The 15,619-nt window shown below is 40.4% G+C and overlaps 1 protein-coding gene across 1 annotated transcript in view; it reads left to right on the forward strand.

Moving 5' to 3' along the window:
• Window positions 1-13,559, forward strand: part of Gpc6 (glypican 6) — a 1,056,528-nt gene extending 1,042,969 nt beyond the window's left edge. Inside the window, exons 8-9 of the mRNA XM_027938906.2 lie at window positions 3,864-4,039; window positions 9,133-13,559. Coding sequence (XP_027794707.1) covers window positions 3,864-4,039; window positions 9,133-9,335 — 379 coding nt within the window. The 3' untranslated portion in view covers window positions 9,336-13,559. The remainder of the gene's footprint in view (window positions 1-3,863; window positions 4,040-9,132) is intronic.
• The last annotated feature ends 2,060 nt before the right edge of the window (window positions 13,560-15,619 follow it).

A 15,619-nucleotide genomic window follows, 5' to 3' on the forward strand; every position in this document is an offset into this window, starting at 1 on the left:
AACTGTACAAAAGGGTGAGAAGATTCCTGAAAGCTGAAGATATCTTGGGAGAAAGTGAGGATCGGCCTGGGTCTTTAAGAGCATTTGGGATTTAAATGGAAAAGTGCATCATAGACCAAAACAAAAACAAACCAACCAACCAACAAACCCCATGGGATACTGTTTGTTTAAAAAAAAAAAAAAAAGGCTTCCTTTTTCCTCTGCTCTCATACCACAATCAACACAGACTTCTGACATCAGATGTGTGGGGATTTCTCCCCACAGCAAGTGAGTGAGCAATTCTGAGCAGACACCAGTTGGGTGTCCTCTAGTCGAATTCAGTTATATATACACACACACATACATACACACACATACATACCAGGGATTGAACCCAGGGATGCTTAACCACTGAGCCACATCCCCAGCCCTTTTTATTTATTTATTTATTTTTTGAGACAGGGTCTTACTAAGTTGCTTAGGGCCTCACTCAGTTGCTGAGGCTGGCTTTGAACTTGAGATCCTTCTACTTCAACCTCCCAAACTGCTATGATTATAAGTTTATGCCACTGTGTCTAGCCCCAATTCAGTTCTGACACTACTTTTTGAGGGCTCAATCCCCCAAACTGCCCCCAAGATTGCTTATGATGCACTCTCAGTCCTTAGTTTGTTTACCTGTGCTTCTGACAGACTGGCTCTAAATCAGAGTTCACACAACTCCTTCCTTAGTTTTGATTAATTTTGACATATCAGAGAGAGGCATGAAGCCCCTCTCCCTCTCTGGGTGTGCTACCCTCCAGAACCGCTGTGTATTCTGTTATCCAGAACCCCTCTGAACCCTTTAGGTTTTTCTGGGGGCTTCCTGGTATAGACATGGTTGCTAACAGCCTGGTGAGGAACCCAGCAAGGCCTGTCCTCTTCAGTATTTCTCTTGACCTCTCTGTGCAGCATTCCTCCCTCCAGAGTATGGGGCAGGACCCTCCTGAAATTAGGGGGCTCTTATAACCTCCTATAAGACAAGGTAGGTTGAAGAATTCCTTTAAGACCAGTCCAAAAGAATAGATGGAATGGAGGGAATATTAGGGCTTCTACAATCTGCCTTGGAAAAGAGAAATTCTAGTTTCCATGGCCTGTGTTGGGAAGAAGTCATGAGCCAGGAAACAGGGATGAAGACCAACTATGTACTTTACAATATTATGGATGAGCCAGCAAAGATGGATACACAGAGTAGATTTGTTGTAGGGGACAGATGAGGCAGGGCACCGAAGATATCAGGAAACAGTTTTATTTGACTGCAGCCAGGTTCAGAGGGTACAGCTTTCACTGTAATCAATTAATCCCCTGAACCCCGAGTTCAGGTAGCTTCAGAACTTTATACCCAGGGAGTAAGGGGAGGGGCTCAGAAGTTCACAGTCTGCAGAAGATCACATAAAAGCAGCTTTTTCTTTCATTGTTCTGGGCAAGTTAATCCTTCAAGGACAGCACCTGAGAAGGGGAGAGCTTCTTCTCCCCTTTCTTTCCTCCCCCTGCCAGGTATTACCTTGGAGCCCAATTGGTAACTTACCTTAGAAATGTAGACTTCTCTGTGAAGCCCAGCTCAAGGCCAGAGGCCTTGTTAAAGGATCTGTCTTTTTTTTTTAAAACCACATTTTGCATTTGCAAACACACTTTTACAAACTACTAAACTGTATAAATGTTTGTGAAAAACTAGAAAAAGGGGTGTTCAGAACCTGGAGAGCTGATCTCTTCCAAGACAGTGGCCAAGTAAAATAGAGCAACAGGAAAATAGGAAGTTTGACTACATTGAACTCTTTTTGTAGAGACTCTTTTGCTGATAGTCCTAAAATCAATTATGGTGAAGATTCTGGAGAAGCTTAATTAAGATTTTCTGTGGAGGAGAGGGTGCCACTACAGATTCTATAAGAGGAGGAGGATCCCTTAGAGGGAGTATCGCAGCATAAGAAAGCAGACCTGGACAGAGACGGGCTTAGATGGCTGAGCTGTAAAGTGTGACTCCTAGTTTATGATCTGCCAAACAAGACGGTGCAGTGGTTGGGCATTGGGCTTTGGGCCTAGACTTCATTTAAATCATGGTTTTGCCATCAATGAGACTGTACATTTGCTTATCTTCACTGAGCCTTGGTTTTCTGTTTCATAAAAGGAGATGAAATGATACTAATCTCCTAGGTATGCTGTTGGACTGGGTTTAAAATTGCCTAAAAAAAAACGCTGAGCGCGGGGCCTGACATTTCATAAGTGCTCATTGGGCATCAGCCACCGTCCTCAGAAGTTTTCAGACAGAACAGAGGACAAAAGTGATATTTTAGGAAGATGAATCAGACAGCATGTGCAGGATGTTCCAGAAAGAAAGAAAGGGGCAAGGAAGTCATTGCAAAGCAACTCTAGCCATCTGCACTCAAAAAAAAAAAAAGGACACAGGAAATAGCAACAAAGAAGCAGGTATGAGAAGCTTCCTTAGACAAGAGTCAGAGGACTGGAAAATTGGCAGGTGAGCGTCAGGAGGAGGCAGAGAGGGCCGTGAGCAGATCTCCAGCCTCTGCTGCGGAAATACGCCTCCACAGCTTTTGGCAGTTGACCCTGAAGGGCTGACAACTTTGATATTTTGTTACCAGTTAAAGAAATACTGAGCTCAGGACTATTAGATATCACCCTTTTGTTTTACCAGATATTGGGAAATCCCCCAAATTAGACCCAAGATTTCATTACAAAATAAAATCCATAATAGACACCTCCAATATACTAGCAGCCACTGGTTAATCCTATAATGCCCACCCACCCCCAATTTTTTTTTTAACATCCAGAAGGTTCTTCAGATTAAAATCTGAGGTAAGGGCCCCTTCTTTGGGGTAAGGCCTCTTCCTCAAAAGAACTCTCCCAGATCATGTGTCATGTGTAAATCTAGTTCTTATAACCAAAATTAACAACTGAGGAAGCTATCTAGCCCTTGACTGAGCTCATCAACTTTTTTTTTGTATGGGAGGAAAAGATTTAGTTAATTTTAAGAAATGATGTCTCTAAGACCGGATTTAGTACTTATTTGTCGGCCAACCTACCTAGGAATTCACTGCCACTTGAAAAAACATCATATGACTCACCTATACCGCTCCTTAGTATTTGTACTAAAGAATTAAAGTCCTCATATACAGTGATGCAGGCATACCCATGGTGATAGTAGCACAGTTTACAAACTTTGAAACCAGACCAGGTGTCCATCAACAGATAAGTGAATAAAGAAAATGTGGCATATATATACACAATGGTGCTTTATTTAGCCATAAAGAAAATTGAAATTAGGTCATTTACAGGAAAACGGGTGGAACTAGAGACCCATGATATAAAAAGTGAAATAAGTCAAACTCAGAAAGTTAAGGGTTAGATGTTTTCTCTCATTCGAAGAAGCTAGAGAGGAAAAAGGCAGTGTGGGGAAGGTGGTGGAAGATCTCATGAAAGTCAGAGGGAGATCAATAGAGGAAAGGGACCAAGTGGTGGGAGTTGAGGCATCAGGGGACAGTGCTAGGGGAGTGATTATGGCCATATTATATTATTATATTGTGTGCATCAACAAATATATAACAACAAATCCTATCAATATATATAACTATATATAATATAGTTTATATATAATTTAAAATATATATATGTATATATATTTTAAATGCAAGAAACAAACAAAAAAAAAAACAAGTCAAAAGCCATTTTAGCTACATCGCCTTCTGTAAAAAATCATTTTTGCTTTTGGGCAAACTTTTTTCCAGGAATTAAGTCCAGTTCCAGGTGGTTTGGCTGTTAAGACAGCATGACAGAGTCCAGTTCTGAGTCCCTGCTGCCTCACCCCAGTTTGTTTCTCCCTCTCTGCTTTGCAGATACTTGCCTGAGATCATGAATGATGGGTTGACCAACCAGATCAATAACCCTGAGGTGGATGTGGACATCACACGGCCAGACACCTTCATCAGACAGCAGATCATGGCTCTGCGCGTGATGACCAACAAATTGAAGAATGCCTACAATGGCAATGACGTCAACTTCCAGGACACCAGTAAGGAAATCTTTACCAGAACCAGCCACTTCCAGAGTGAATAACAGTCATAGCAGATGACACCATCATTTTTCTTTAAGAGAAATGTGCACACATAATGATGTCTCCTTCTTCCCCTCAGGCTGTCCAATCCACAAAACTTGGGATGATACAAAAATCACAACTGATCTTAATAGTTTCAGTAGGCACATGCAGCCATTCCAAAGGGAAAACCGAGTTTCTGAGTTTCATCTACCAGTTGATCCATTAGTGATAAAATAGCAAAGTAATGTTCTTACTTTCTCCTCTCTACATCTACATTTACAGCTGCCCCCAAACTCCCACCCCCGGTCTTACCACCCGTAAACTGGCATCCCGAACGCAGACAGATGGTCCTGACATACGACAGTTCTACTTATGATTCTTTGAGTTTACTGTGGTGCGAAAGCCATACACGTTCACGTTGAAACTGTCCTTCAAATTTTGCATTTGGATCTTTTTCCAGATTAGCACTATGCAGTACGATGTTCTCACCATGCTGAGCAGAGACAGCAAGCTGCAGCTCCCAGTCAGCCAGATCACAAAGGGAAACAGCTGACCCTGTAGAATGCTGTGCTTTTAAGTTAGCATGTCAGGCAGGTTAGATGTGCTCAGTGCATTTCCGACTTACGAATATTTTCAACTCAACAATGGGTTTATGGGGACGTGACTTCATCCTAAGTTGAGAAGCAGCTGTACCTCTTGAGTCTTAGGATTCCCCTTCTATAGAATGGGAAGCACCCCTGCCTAAGGAGCTGTTGGGAAGCTCCCTCAAGGTGATTTATAAGGAGCTAAGACAGTGCCTGGTGGGTAGTGAGGGAGTTCAACTGCATTAATTTCCTGTCTTTCAGATTGTGCACATACACAGAAACCACAGGTGCTGGCATCTGAAATACTGAGAGGAATCAAAAAAAAATGCTGGTGCAATATCATACATGACTATTTTATTAAGGATCACAAAAGCATTAGAAGTGATTTGAAGGACTAGCAAGTGAACATGAACATGAAACTAACCATATTTTTGTTTTGTCTAAGTGGATTCAAAAGGCATAACTACAAAGGCAGATATTTTCTTTGGCTTTTTGTTTTTTGTTGTGTTGATTTCCTCTTAAGTGTGAACCTTTACAAAGAGAGTTCCTGGGAAAAGAATCCTGGAGCTAAGATGTGAAGTTGCCAGTGATTCTGTAATTTGGTCACTGAAGCAAAAGACAATGCCTGTGTGCTTGAATTAATGAGACAGAAAGAAGCAAGTTACAGATGGAAGACATTAAGTCACCTAAGTCTTTGCCACCATCCTACAGAGCCATCCCCTGAAGAAAATTTTAAGAGCATTATTCCATTTTAAAGAAGTCAAAAAGAATTTTCGAAGCCCAGGATAATCATCATCTGATGGACATCATTGCTGTAGAAGTTTCTAGAATCATCCCATTATCCTCTCTCTTCTTAACTAAACCTTTCCCTTCCTCTTCAGAAGAGAATGTTAGACCCAGTTTTAGGCTTTGTTGCTTCTGCCTTGCTCACTACTTAGCCACATTTTCCGCATTTTATCCATTCTGTCTCCTCCATGTAATAAAATGCTTTCTTACCTGCAGAGTAACTGTTGGAATGAATAATTCAAGATTCATAAGAATTAGCCGATGTTGACCTTATTGCTTCTCTCTCTTTACAGAGGAGAGAGAACTTAAAGAGGTTATGTGCGTGTCAATCTGCAAAGCTCAGGAAAGGTCCAGGAGGCAGGGACCTTGCTCCATCTCCTCTCAAAAGAAGATAAAAATCAACAGCAGTTAAGAGCATCCCTCAGCTCTAACCCAAGCACCAAATTTGGCCTCTCTTTTAGAATACTGCCTGTGATAGGAAACCTTTCACATCCCACAGCCATCATCACCCATATTGCTTGTGACATTTTTTAAGTTGCCCATCCCTTGTCCTAATACCATGTTTGTTATTCCTTTTAAGAAAGAGATGGGGCCATTATTTTTCCCAGCTGGAACCTCTTATCATTCTTTGCTTCTCACATTTTTAATATTCCAAGTCACTCTAATAATATCTTTGTAAAGGTTATATTACTTCTTGTTCATGATACCTACGTTCAGAACAAGTCCCTTCACAATTCTGGTGTCTCTGAATTTAATCAATGGATATCACCCGCCCCTTTTTAAAGTCCATTAAAGATAAAGCAGAGAAAAATATTAAGAACATAGTATATGTATTCAAGTGATCTTATCTGATATTTAGATGTCCCATTTGAAAAACAATAACACAGTGCTGAGTTTTGTCTTTCTCACTCTAGGGCACATTAGAAGAGTCCCTCTACTACCATGGCTTCACTTAAGTAGCATCAGTAGCCAAGATGGCGCCAATCCCAGCTCAAGGCACATCAGCATCTCAGACCAACAGGGAGGAGCTTAGATCATTGACTAAGGGGGAATCGTAACGCCAAACAAAGCTTAGTTTCCTGAATGCCTTCCGAGAATGTTTTCTCACTTATTCCTCATGATGATTTTGTAAAATAGACATTATTAATTTTATTTTTTTGCAGGTGAGAAAATGTAGCCTCAGCAAAGTTATTCAGCTTGCCCTACTCCATTTAAATTAGTAATGACATCTTAAATTTTGCTGTAGGAACCATAGTTTTTCTATCAGGTGTCACTGACAGTGGTGGGCTGGGTGCTCTGTTGTACTGTACGGAGTCGTCTTCACATACACTCTGCAAGGCGCCTGCTATCACCCACGTGGGTTAAGATAAGGAAACTGAGTCAACTGCTAGAGGCACATTTCCTTATTCAACAAGTATTTACCAACCACCTGCTATATGCCAGGAGCCATGAAAATTCAGGAGTGAACAATAACTACATTCTACACATTCTCAAGAGGAAATCAACAGTAAACGACTGAACAGACAAATAAATAATACAATCTCAGGTAGAGACAAGTACCTTCACAAAGCTGACACAACAGTGGGAGATTGGTTTCAGCCCCCCTCCCCTGACACCAAAATCCACAGATGCTCCGGTCTCCTATATAAAATGGCTTAGTATTTGCATGTAACCTCCTATATGCTTTAAATCACCTCTAAATCACCTCTAACACCTATACAATGTAAGTGCTATGGAAATGGTTATTATACTGTATTGTTTAGGGAATCGTGACAAGAAAGAAATGCGTGTTCATGCTCAGTACAACACAACCATCATAGGACTAACCACATAGTGCCCAGTGCTGGGAGAGACTGAGGGTCTGATATGGCAGGGGCCCCATCAGGGACTTCTGACACATCACTCCATTTATGTGGATTCAACTCGGTATGCAGCAAATTCAAGTTTTGCTCTTTTTTAAAAAAATTTAAAAGCCAAGGAAATTTATTTCTCACAGTTCTGCAGGCTGGGAAATCTCAGGTCAAGGGCCAGGGTTTGGAGTCCAGGGCAAGTCCCATCTCTGCTTCCCAGATGGCACCTTGTTACTGTGCCCTCCAGAGAATGACCTCTGGCCACGCGTGGCAGGAAGGCAGAAGGGAGGGAGGCAGCTCCCTTGTAATTCCTATATGAGGTCATTCATCATCTCTAAGTTCTGCTTTTCAGAACTTTCCAGAATTATTCTTGATCCGCAGTTGGTTGACAACAGAGATTCAGAACCCTGATACAGAGAACTGACTGTGACCGCTGGAACCTGGTCTGGGGCCATATCTGAGAGACAAGGTTTATCACAAAGAAGGAACCAAGCAGTCAGACCTGGGATTAGAGCAGGCCAAGAGGCATGGAGGGCAGAGGGGAAGACGCCCCCCAGGGACAACAGGTCATGGGGGCGCCTGAGCTCTGGTTTCAAGCAGGGAACGCCAAACTTTCTCTGTCAAGGACCAGATAGTAGATATGCTGTTACAACTTTGAGATCTATCCAGTGCTGTCACAACTACTCGACTTTGCCCTATGACAGTGCAACTGGAGATAACCCAGATGTGAGGCCGCGGTCCCATCTGACTTCACAACTGGACACTGAAGTCTGAATTTCACATGTAGCCTTCTTACATGTCACAAAACATTACTCCTGACTTTTTTCCCCAAGCTCTTAAGATTATAAAAACTGCTCTTAGGTGATGGGCCCTAGAGAAACAGGCAACAGGTCGTAGCTGGTCAAGCCCTGGTGTAGAGCGAGGTGCTGGGTAAGAAAGGGCCCATCCTTGCCCTTGGGAGGAGAACATGAATGGGGAAAAATAGCTAAAAGCAACCATAAGGTCTCCCTTCCACAGCCCTGCACTGTGGCTCCTCCGATTTCCTACTCGCATGGTTGTTTTCCTTCTCTGTGCTTTCCTTTAAAATGCTCAGGTGGCTGAAGCAGGAGGATCACAAGCTCAAAGCCAGCCTCAGCAACTTAGCAAGGCACTAAGCAATTCAGTGAGACCCTATCTCTAATAAAATATAAAAAGGGGTTGAGGGGCTGGGTGCAGTAGCGCACACCTATAATCCCAGCAGCTCCAGAGGCTGAGGCAGGAGGATCGTGAGTTTAAAGCCAGCCTAAGCAAAAGTGAGGTGCTAAGCAACTCAGTGAGACCCTGTCTTTAAATAAAATATGAAATAGGGCTGTGGATGTGACTCAGTGATCCAGTGCCCCTCAGTTCAATCTCTGGTACACCCACCTGCCCCCCCCCCAAAAAAAAATGGCTGAGGATGTGGCTCAGTGTTAAGTGCCCCTGGTTTCAATTCCCTATATCAAAAATAAAACAAAAAAAAAGTGTCCTTTTCAAAATTCCTTTAAAGGCATGGTATCTGCTGAGAACACCAGCTCAGAACACAAAGTGAAATTTCTTAATGTAATTTAAATATTGGCCAGAGAAAGAAATATCTTTCTGATGCCAAACATGGTAGAGATGACTTATAACTCGGGTTATCAATTAATGTTGTGTTTCAGCCACTTATTTGCATACAGTCCACCCGTCCATCATAAAGCTGCCCGCCCACCTGCACCATGGGGGACCCTTGGATGGGACAGTTCCTGCCTCAGTGCCCGGATCTGCTGTGTTCTTTGCCTCCATTTCTTCCTGGAGTGTGGCCTAACTTTCTTTTTCAATCTTTCCACACCAGGTGATGAATCCAGCGGCTCAGGGAGTGGCAGTGGGTGCATGGATGATGTGTGTCCCACAGAGTTTGAGTTTGTCACCACGGAGGCCCCTGCAGTTGACCCCGACAGGAGAGAAGAGGACTCTTCTGCTGCCGGGCTTGGCCACTCCCTGCTCTCATGGTCCCTGGTCTGCATGGTGTTGGCACTGCAGAGACTCTGCAGATAATCCTGGGTTTTGGTCAGATGAAACTGCATTTTAGCTATCTGAGTGGCCAACTCCCTTCCTTTCTTACACTCTTGGACAATGGACTATACCACAAAAACTTACCGTTTTCTATGAGAAGAGAGCAGTACTGAGATCTGCCTCCCTTTTTGTTTTCCCAAAGAGTATCGGGTGCCAGATGAACTGCTTCCTCTTTTCAGCTATCTGTGGGGACTTTGTTTATTCCAGAGAGAATTCTTACTCCAATCTTTCGTACCAGGAGATTTTCTTACCTTCATTTGCTTTTATGCTGCAGAAGTAAAGAAGTCTCACGTTGTGAGTTTTTTCTCCCCCCACCCCATTTAAAAAATTAAAAGGTAGGAAGAAAATAATTTTCCTTTTAAAATCAGGCCAAACCCCAAGACAACTGCATTTTCAACAAAGAAGCAACAAAAGAGCAAAATAAAGGAACTGCAATGCTCTAGGTTCTGCATTGACAGCCAACTCCCAGGGTAAGCTTTTCTGTGACAATTCAGGTTTACAAAATGCTTATGGGGAGAAAGCTTGAAATTAAAAAAAAAAAAATGTAGTAAAATTACACTGTTGTCTTGGAGGTGTCATCTTGCACTCTAACCACAAATACCAAATTGATTTGGAGGTACTGATAATCAATTTAGAATTCCATCTTTAATATGAGAGCAAAACTTACTCCAACTCAGCACCTCTCTCTCAACCTGCCCAACGTCAACGTCAGTAATGGCTCCATTTTCCTTAATTGTCTTAATGTCTGTCCATTGTATCCAATTGGCACAGATTTCTTCTTCATCTTCAGTTACTAGTGTACACCCCCATCAAATCATCCCCCGCTCCAACATCGCAATTGAAATATCATCTTCAGTGATACAATCTCTGCTTTTGCCACAGGTTTGACATGAATTTAGATGTTTCTGCCCTGTGTTCATTACCCTCCTAAAATAGGAGTTTGTTGGTTTTTTTGGTTTTTGTTTTACCGAGTTGATAAACAGTTAGATCCATAGATAAGTTTTCCTGTTTGACTATTTGCTTTGTGTCGATTGGTTTCTGCATCACAAGGGCATTCTCCTACAAAATAACTCACAACAACAAAAAATTTCAAGACAAAAAAAAAAAAAAAAAGAAACTATATATATATAGTATGGACATGGAGATTTCTTTCACTTTTTTAGTCTTAGTATGATCATCTATTTTTATATCTATATATATATAAATCACAGATTTTAACTTCTTAATTCCAAGCTCAGGGTTGACACACCTTTGTAAAAAAAAAAAAAAAATGTTTTGTCAACCAGCTCTTCTTGTTTTGTGCTGCTCAGAGAAGGGATCCCTCAATGACCTGTGAGCACCAAGAATCAAGGAAGAGAACTTTTTACGTATCTAACTGTCCATCTATTAAAAGTTTGCCAGGGCACATCCTTTCTGCGTGAGCCTGCTTTGTCCCCATTGCTCCAGACCTGTCCTGAGCTCATGGGACAAGCCATGGGTGTGCAGGACTTTGCTGGTAAGGGAAACTGTATGTGTAAAGAATGTTATTCACGAAAAAAGGAAAAAAAAAAAAAAGCAAAACAAACAAACAAAAAAACATTGCTTTCATGTGCAACACCTTCGGCCTCAGATTCCTGCTTGGCACTTGGATAAATGACCTACCCTCAGGAGACCGGTTTAGAGTCTCAGCTTGCCCTGTCTGCCAAGTAAGCCAAAGCCAGGCCCCATGCTCCTCCTGGCAGAGAGAAGCAAAACAAACCAAACTGGGGCTTTCTGAGTATACTTGGCTGTCCATGTGTTTCTTGATTTTTTACAATGCGTCCAGAGTTAGGAAAAGTAATATGTCAGGACCCCATAGTATGCCAGTCGCATTTTAACTAACTCATTGACAGTATTGACACGTAAACAGTATTTTTCGATCTCTGTTCTCATCAAACTTAAAATTAGTTATTGATTTAGTCATCACGTTTAAGTAGAACACATGCGGCACAATGGTATTAAGTATATTTGAGCACTTTTGCAAAACAGAAAGTTTTCCAAGCTTCTATTGCCTAACGAAATATGAAATGTAGGAATCAGAGAGACTTTGTGGTATCTTTCCTTTAAATCTCGATGAAATTAACATTAAGTCTAATTCAGCATTACACACTTCTTGAAATCCATCCATTTCACTGCCAACCTTCAGCTTCCTATCACCAGTTACACATAACACATCTCTGAGAAGGACCAATTGTGTATGTTGCTCACTTCATTGTGTGTTCAGAAATCAGAACTGGTTTTCTCCAATAATTAAGGTGCAATACAAATTCAATCAACCTTGATTTTTCCAGAATATTTGAGTAACAACTTATTTTTATGGCTTTAAACTCCAACTCTTTTTCTAAAAATATTTCTGCATTCGCTTCTATAAAATAAATCAAGATGCTTTGTTTTTTCCCTGTGCTTTCTCACCCAACCAGTTTTGTGCATGTGTTTGAATACACATTATATGAATGAATGTGAACCTATGTTCTATACGCACTAACCACACAGATAATATATAAATGCCTGCTTCGTTTGTTTCAACGCCTTCATTATCAATATTGTTCCTATGGATAAGATACAGTGATGCATATGAGCCAGGCAGAGAGCTGAAATGACTCTCAGTTAATAATGCCACAATATTAGTCACCCTGCATGGATATGGTTAAAATGTTACAGAACTGCACCTCCTGGTTTTGATCATCATGCTACTATGTCATATGCTTTTCAGAATAATTGACCATGAGAATTTTCTTCAGTCCCTAAGGAATCTAGTTTCATCCAGGTATCCCTGTTCAGTAAGTATTTTGAAATTCCCCCTCCCAAATTAATTTTTCTTGTTTCAGCACAGTGATAGGGGATGCAGTGATGCTCCATTATCTTTCACGGCCTGCCTTCCTTTGTTCTGATGTCCCCTTAATTCTGTAATCACATCATAACTTCTGTTATGAGTAGAGAGGAATAAGCTCACTGCAATTGGACACTAGAAATTGGTGGGTGATGCTCATAACTGCAAACACTTAGCTTATTGAAGTGCCTCTATTTACATGTTCTTTAGTTATAATATGTATTTTTCTAACAGAAATACACGTCTGTAACTGATGTATATTATACTTTGTATATGTTACAACAAAAGCTAAATGGAGGCTAAAGTCTTTAGCAGAGAAGAATGAATTGCAAATTTGCCTATGAGAGATCTGCTTGTGGTTCTGTATTGAAGGGCAGCGTGACAGTCTCCTGTCATTTAATGAAGGTCAAGCTGGCACTTTGATTATAGCCATCACAGACTATTAGCACTAGAAATCTGACTCCCTTATAGTGATTTACCCAGATGGATAAGTTACTCACATCATGTGCTTCCAATGTAAGGGATAGAAAATCCTATTTTGTCTACACTGAGAAACACTATTACTCATCAATAAGCAGTAGTAATTCAAAAAGTAACACTCGTTAAATTACATTGGAAATACTATTGGATGCAGAACCCTCATATTTAATTTACATTCCCTGCTGCAGACATTAGCCTACTGTCATTCTTTTGCCATTACATACATGTTTTGGCTATGGACCAAACACCAACTAAAGTCCCCGAGGAGGAGTAAAACAGCAAATTCTTGAGTTGTGATTCTTTTATTACTTCCTTGCAAGGCTAATTATCATGTGGTTTGATTAAAGGTAGAAATGTTCAAAAAAGCAAGTTTTGACTTATCCAAAACTTGAAGAAATTCAAACTCATTTTCATTAACTTACAGTCACGAACAGATCTGATTTTAATTAAAAAGAAAAAATCAGTTTAGCTTTGCCAACAGAAGAGGAGTAAAGGAGACTATAACTTATAAATTTGTAATGTATTCCTCCTCGGTGGAGACATTAACCAGTGTTTAGTCTTAGGCCAACTTAATACAAATAGCGTATTGATTTGTACGCATTCTAGAGACTTGCTATATCATGGTTTGCTACGGCACAGACTCAGCTTGGCATGGGAACATTTGGAGCGTCATTCAAAGTTGAGTAGTTACCGGAATCTTTGACATTGCCTTGCGAAGAGCTACTTCCATGAGAAAACACCCAAGGACAGCATAGTACTGAGGTCTCTGTGTGCATTTATAGAATATATGTGCAGGATAAATGTGTGCACCAATCAAACCTAAAATTTTATGTGACTGTCAAATGACTATTATTTGGGTTAAGATTTTTCATTTCTGATTTGGATAGAAAATTGCTATTAATCTTGTATTAAAATAGTTTTTAAAAATCTACCTGCTCTCTTTTTGTATTTTTCTTAATTATGTTGCCTAAACTTATGTCATAGTCTAAAATTCAGAGCTTTGGAATGTTTTTGTTTGAGACCCTTGTAGAAGTTTCAGTATTAAAAAACAAGACACATAGATTAAATTAGTGCCACTCACCAAACTATATTCTATATTTGAAATTAGAAACTTTCAGAGTTTTCAAAATGTGTACGGGAAATTTCTAATTTCTCTTCTACTGTATTGGTTTCTTCTTGAAGAAAAACTTTAATGGCTTAGAACTGATCTTAGTACTATATAAATGAGAAAAGAAAAATAAGCTTATATGTGAAAGGACTAACAATCTCCAAATTTAACAAATTGCATTGATTTTTGCATTTTGAAATGTTCCACACTCTCAGGCATGCTAAATATTGCATAACTTACTAAAGATTCATGTAACAAACATTTATTGAACTCCTCCTCTCTGCCAGCCCTGCTCTGGTGCTATATCACTGGTTGCCAGAAGCCCCCAGTTGAAAATTATTCATTCCCTAATGCAGTTAACCATGATTATTACATATGCATCACTTATTTCTACATAAAGGAACCCATATAAGTAAAGTTATCAAGAATGAGTCATTTGCCTGCAAAGAATACTGAAATTTAACTTGCATTGTTGCCATCTTCATTTTTACCTAAAAAAAGTGATTTTTTACAAGACAATGAAGGAACTTTAGGATAATTCCACTTACAAAATCAGAATATGGGGGCTGGGGTTGTGGCTCAGCAGTACAGTACTCACCTAGCACGTGTGAGGCACTGGGTTTGATCCTCAACACCACATAAAAATAAATAAAATAAAGGTATTGTGTCCAACAACTAATATATACATATATATATATATATATATATATATATATATATATAATTTTTTAAATCAGAATATAGCAAATGTGATTTGAAAGTAAACTAACTTATTGGCAAGGAAACATATCCCAATGGATTTGAAAAAAATAAGCCACATATCCTTTTTATCAGAGAAAGACAATATTTTTTAATTTCCTCTTTGGATACATGGATTGGGGTAATAGTTAAAATATATACACAAATAAGTGTATCCAAATGACAGTGATTATAAAAATACCAATTTATAAAATAGGGGTGATTAGTGGTGGAGTATTGTTTTATATCTGGAGAGCTAAAGACATAGCCACAAGTTCAAGTGTATTTGAACAGAATTCACAATTAATGTGGTGCCAGTCCATCTCCATTACACAACACATTTACCTGCTGGGAGAAAATGTGGCAGAATATATTTTGTCTGCTCGTAAATGGGACACAGTGAAGCCAGGAGGAATTAGATGCCTGCCTTTGTAGTCTACCTCAGGGGCTCATGCTCTGCACACCTCGAAGCAGAAAGCAGAGCAAGAAAAGGGAAATGTTATCCTCCGAGTGTTCAAGTTTGGAGACAAAGAGTTCTATTTACAAAAAAGTCAAGAATGCAGGATATTTACCTTGACTAATGTCCTCTCTCCAGTGAAAACAAGCACCCGAGGATTTTTGAAATTAAAAAAGCTGATTTGGGCAACTATGTTCTTTAAACAGACATGAACCATTATCCTAAGCCAGACACCAGGCACATTTCTGGCTGCAAAGGCAAGACACCAAGACCTCTGCTCCCTCACGACTTATCCTAGTTGGCAGTAGCAGAAGAGACAGCCCAGAGGTAACCCGTGAACAGGTGACTAGAAACGGGGCAGTGCCATGAGGGCATAAATCAAGAAGTGGGCAGATTAGTGGTGCAGGAGGGTCTCCTCAAGGGATGGCCTTTTAACTCTGACCTAATGATAGGAGACAGCCATGAGCAGACCTGGGGATAGGGATTTCCAGGCTGACGCAAAGGTCTCAGCCCAGGAATGGTCTTCTATACTTCAGTGGGTCTGGAGACCAGTCAGTGAGTTGCCCCTGGTGTGAGATGAATGAGCTCAACAGGCAGCCATGGTAAGCTTAAGGGCTGAACCCCTTAGCCCCTGG

Source organism: Marmota flaviventris, chromosome 4, assembly GCF_047511675.1.
Source record: "Marmota flaviventris isolate mMarFla1 chromosome 4, mMarFla1.hap1, whole genome shotgun sequence".
In the NCBI taxonomy this organism is placed as follows: domain Eukaryota; kingdom Metazoa; phylum Chordata; class Mammalia; order Rodentia; family Sciuridae; genus Marmota; species Marmota flaviventris.